This window comes from Neophocaena asiaeorientalis, unplaced genomic scaffold, assembly GCF_003031525.2.
Source record: "Neophocaena asiaeorientalis asiaeorientalis breed wild unplaced genomic scaffold, Neophocaena_asiaeorientalis_V1.1 scaffold145, whole genome shotgun sequence".
NCBI lineage: Eukaryota > Metazoa > Chordata > Mammalia > Artiodactyla > Phocoenidae > Neophocaena > Neophocaena asiaeorientalis.
This window is the reverse complement of record NW_020172629.1, coordinates 4,253,906-4,259,074: the sequence shown is the minus strand read 5'-3', so window position 1 is coordinate 4,259,074 and position 5,169 is coordinate 4,253,906. Positions and strand designations below refer to the sequence as shown.

The following is a 5,169-nucleotide window of genomic DNA, read 5'->3' as shown; positions in this document are numbered from 1 at the left end:
GGGGCTAACTGACTCGCAGCAGGCTGCCTGTCAAGTGCTCTGTTTGGCCGGGGAGGTCTGCGTCTGAGGTCATTCCCCAAGTGGGTCAGGGGTGGACATCCCGTGGTGACCCGGTCGGTGGCAGTCCCACCCCAGAGCTCCCCTTGAAGACCACCGGGGCTGGGCTGGGGCCACTGCCTCTCGGACTCCGCATCGCCATCCACTCCGGGCGGTTCGGACCAGCAAGAGGGCGGGGGCGGGGGCGGGGGTCGCAGATGGGGAGGGTTGTGGGAAAAGATGAAGGACGGGATGAGCAGCCGGCGTGGAAGGGAACCAACGTGGGAGCATTTTCCTCGCAGCCCGTTTTGGGGCGCTCTTCGCCCTCCTTATTGGGGCCGGAGCGCGCCTCTGTGCTGTCGAGGCGTCCCAGTTAGAGGACGCTGGATGGGCACCCAGGGAGGAGAGTGCCAGGGGCAGGAGGGGCCGTGTGTGGGAGTGCAGGGTTCTCTGATCTCCCCGGTCGGGTGGAGAACGCCTCCGAGCGGCCACCTCCCCTCCCCCAAAAGGAACCTGCGCTGTCTCGGCGCCCTCCCCGGTGGGGCGGCCGCGCGCTTGCCAGAGAAACTTCTGACGCGGAGCTGTTTGAAGGAGGGACTTTATTTATTGACTGCCTGTGTGGTTCTGAAGTGGGACTTGCCTCGGGGTTTTACAGAAGCCTCGGTCTCGGTCGGGGCCGTCGGGCAGACCCCGAACTAGGGGTTGAAACCTCAGCAGAAGAGACCCTGTGGAGCCGGAGCCGGACTCCCGCCCTTTTGTGTCATCAGTGCTCAGAGGTCGCTCCACGCTGGACGGCTGGGGGTGTCTGTCACAGTCACCAGTGCCTACTGCACCCCCAAACGCACAGCCGGAGGGTGGCCAGGAGCCATCGGCTGCAGCGGGCACGGTGCCCCCGCCAACCGCCCAGCTCCCCGGCCCGGCCCCTGCCCCCGCGTCCTCCTGCTCTGGGGTCCAGTGGCCCCGCTAAGTCCGCAGACAGCGGCCCCTGGTCGGCACCGGGGAGCCTCCCCGCCTGGGGTCAAGGGCGCTGCGGGGCCCAGTGGTCTTCGGCAAACCGGCCTTCTCTGGATGAATGCGAACGAAAGTGCGAGGCGGTGAAGGTTTGCGCGCAGGAGGGACACGGAAGCTCCCCTCTCTTTAGCAGCCTCGGAGGGGCCGCCCGCACGCAGCTAAGCACACCCCGCTTGGCTCCCGAGACGGGCGGCGAGGTGAGGCAGGGGACCTGTGCGGCTCCGCGGGGCCCGGGGTGGGCGGGCGTCGTTGGGCACACTGATCCTTGCCCCGCGGCCGGCGCGCTTTGTGGCCGGAGGGGCTGGGCCCCCCGCACTGTCCCCGCGGGAAGCGGGCTGGGTCCGCCTGGGGACCCCCTGCGCGCTGTGAATACCGCGGCTCCCAGGAACCCTCGACCCTTTGTGTCCGGCGCTGCGGTCCGATCTTTCCCACCTCGGTGCGGATCGCCTACAGGAGAAAGGCGGGAGGGACTGGGAACGAGAAGTGAGAAAGCCGGGGCCTGTCGAGGGGGAGGGGCCGAAAACGGCCGTGCGCCCCCGGGACCCGCGCTCTGAGCGGTGCCGCGGCAGGGTCCTGACCCGCGACGCCAGGCGAGCCTCCCAGAGGCGGCTTCTAAGCCTCCGCGAAGGAGAGAAGCAGAAACCCCAGTGCTGAGAAGGGCTTGATTCTTGCGGAGGGAAAACTCCTTCGAGAGCACGGGTGACCCAGGGGACGCCTGACCCCGGGGGCGCGCGCCCGGGCCTGGGCAGGCCGCGGACCGACTGTACGCTTCTGCAGCGCGGGCCCCCGGCCGCGCTTCAAGCTTATTGGTCGGGTTTGAGTTTGGATGCGATAAACATGCCGACGGAGCCTGAGAGGTGGCCGGGCCGGCTTTCTCCCTGGCCGGGCCACGTCGGTCCCTTCTCGGAGGGTCGCCCTCTGTTTCCCGCGAGACAATTTGCTGCTTATCAAGCTCTGCTAAAAATTAGTTCACACGGGGGTGTTTTTCCCACTTTAAACATAAATATCGTAAATCTTCCCTGACACCTGAAAACAGAGTATTTCCCCAAAACTGATCTCCTAGGAGTGCTTAAAGATCAAACAATTTATAATCTTCCGTGTATTTACTTTTATGCCTATGCCTGAACCATACCTCATAAATAGACGATTTTAAAACAGCGTATCCCCACTTTATTTTCATTGAGGTTTATATTTAAGAATAATTGTTTCTTGGAGATTGTTTTCTTTCGCCCGTATAAGCTTTTTTTTTTTTTTTTGGCTACTTGAATGGCAGATTTGCAAGTACAATTTCATCTGCACAACGAACAATAGCCTTCAGCTGCACAAAGGATTCCTCCCACCCCGAATTCAGACCGCAATGCCTCTTGCTCTGATAATAGCTTCTGAAAAGATTTTGTAATGCAGAGAATTAATACATGATTATTTCCGCCTGACTTCTCTCATTTATTAGAATTCTGTGGCCAGTTCCAAATTAAAAATAGTTCAGTTAACAGCTTTAAAAAAATACTTTTAAAATATTTTAAGACACCGCCCCCCCCCCACAATATTTTTAAGTTTGGTCATTCCTGTGGCCTGAAAGCTGTTAAAAATTTTGATCGGCTTTAAAGTGATAGTTACTATATCTTAGTAAAATATATCTTAGTAAACTTAGCATGAAATTTCCAAATAATTCTAAGATGGTTCATCTGGGAAACCAAAGACAGACTTGTTTTTAACCATGCATTAGTAGTCTCTAAAATTAATTTCTAAATATTACAGAGAAAAAGATCTTTACAATTATAGTAACATAAAAGTGCAGAGGAACACGGGATACGGCTGGGTTTGCAAATCAAATTCTTTAGAAATGATGCAAATGAAAACAACAATATTAGAAGTTTAGTATCAATGAAATTGCTGCATGCCTGTGCCCGTAAGTTTTTGGGTACAAGTGTGTTTTAAAATTGAAGCCAGTGATTTCGATAATGAATTGCTAACTGGTTGCGTAGCACAGCCTTGGGAAAATGCTACACTTTTCTACCCATCAACAAATATTTTTTACCATAAAGTTATATATTGGTGTGGCTACCTCACAATCAAGTTTGGGTATACAATGTTCTTTTTTCTTCTTTCTTCTTTTATTTTAGGCTTACCACGTGGACAGCTTAAAAAAAAAGTTTTGAAGGCATTTTGCCATAAATGGCAAAGAAGATAAAGGAAGCCCCAGGCACCTTCACTTATAAGCACAGATCAAAATAGTTTAAATAGGTCAGGACAATGTCTGCAGATTCTAAGAGCAATTCCACTGATTGCCTCTGTGGTCACATATGCATTTCAAATCACAGCTTTTGCAATATTTTATATTCTGAGTTCAAGGAGCTGCAGGTGGAGATGGTTGAGTGGAAGAAATACGCAATGTGCTTCCGTTTACTCTCGATGCATCTAACCTGATATAAAGTTGACTTACTCTTCCTGATTCTTATAAAAAATCATACTTTTCCTGCTTCTGCAACTTAGTATTAAGTGCTTGTATATGTGTCGCCTGCACCCTGGGGTACACAAACACCCCGTGCTCCCTGTGTGACCAGGCTGCTTGGGACGGCTGCTTCCTCCACCTTCCCCCTCACCCCTCCCCTGCTCCAAACTTTCCAGGGGGTGGGAGCTGCCACTGTACAGAAGGAGGCGGCCTGACTGTAAATGTCAAAGTCATAAATATTTAAACATTATTTTCTTTTCAATTTCAAGTCAAGACTGACAAGATGCCTCTAATTAGTGGAGGGCTCTCGGCAGGGCTCAGCGCCAGGACAAGACTGCAGGAAAGCACCTGTAGTTACAGCCCCTCGGCCTGGGGGAGCAGGGACCCAGGTCACTCCTGGACAGGACAGAGGGTCAGACTCACTTGTAAGCAAAGGTACCCATTGCTTTCTCTTAAATCTCCTGGTTAGCAGGGGTCCCTTAAGATTTTTTTTAACTCTACAATAAAGAAAGGCTATACAATAATCATAGTTACTTAAACTCAGTCACTGTGCCGAGGACGGAGTTCACGCTCTTTAATTTTTAAAACAAAGTGTAAATTTTTATTTCTTCCGGGATTCCTCAGTCCTGACTTGCAGCCAAGAGTTTTTCCTCCCCGCGTGACCTTCCCGACAGCACTAGGTAGGACGTTGGAGTCATTGAGGGCGCCCCAAGGAAGAGCGACTTTTCGGGCTCCAACCGAGGTGCCCAGGGGCCAGCGAGAGGCAGGATTCCCAGCCGGGCCCTAAGATCCTGCGGCCGCAGCGTCACAGTGGCCCAAACCGGCGCATCCCTCTCTGTCCCCAACAGGCTTCCTTCCTCTCCTGGTCAGATCCCTCCTCCCCGACCGCGCCCGCTGTCGAGGCCCCTCCTTGACCCGGTGCTCGCCCTCCCCGGCCTCACCAGACCCCTCTCCTGGATGCGGGAGGACCACTGCCACCCCTTCCCTGCGGGGCAGCTCCGGCCCAGGCGGCGGGGAGCTGGACGGGACCGTAGAAAGTGGGACTCAGTGGGCGTGGAGTCCCGTCCTCTTCCCCGGGAGCACCTGGGACCCAGCGGGGGCTGCGCAGCTGGCCGGAGACAGAGCGGGGCCCAGGGAGGAGGGACCCGGGCAGTCACTCTCCTTGACATTTTTCTTTGACCTCTGAGTAAACTCCAAGCGCTGCGTGAGGGGAGGCCGGGCAGGCCCCTTTCCGCTTCCCCGGCCGAGCGCAGCCTACGGGTCACGGTGACCGTCGGTTTCCGGCAAAAAGGACCGAGCCGGCCGTGCGGCGACACTTAGGGCTGCCCGGCCTCCCTCCCGGGGGAGCGCCCCGCCGGGGTCTCTCCTGCCGCCCCAGACCCGGGCCAGGGTAAAGTGCAGGCGCCGCTGCCGGCCTCCTTAGAGGGCCCCTGCGCGTTCACGGCCTCCCACCTGGACCCGAGCGACAATCGGGCTACGCTTGTGCCCCTTACCCAGCGAGACCCCGCGCCTGGGCCGGACCCTGCTCAGGTCCTCAGTCCTCCGCGCGCTGGCGACCGCCCGTCGGTTGCGCACTGAGGTGGTGGCCACCCACCGAGGCGCTGCGCGTCCCCTCGGAGCCAGGCTGGTCACCGCGCGCGTGTGCGCTTCACGTCGCGGGGCAGGAGGGT

The 5,169-nt window shown here is 56.4% G+C and overlaps 1 protein-coding gene across 1 annotated transcript in view; it reads left to right on the top strand.

The window, feature by feature from the left end:
• The window catches only part of LOC112395784 (receptor-type tyrosine-protein phosphatase N2-like), a 114,935-nt gene that overhangs the window by 195 nt on the left and 109,571 nt on the right, over window positions 1-5,169 (top strand). Inside the window, exons 2-5 of the mRNA XM_024739186.1 lie at window positions 851-1,244; window positions 1,501-1,637; window positions 4,370-4,536; window positions 4,878-5,061. Coding sequence (XP_024594954.1) covers window positions 851-1,244; window positions 1,501-1,637; window positions 4,370-4,536; window positions 4,878-5,061 — 882 coding nt within the window. The remainder of the gene's footprint in view (window positions 1-850; window positions 1,245-1,500; window positions 1,638-4,369; window positions 4,537-4,877; window positions 5,062-5,169) is intronic.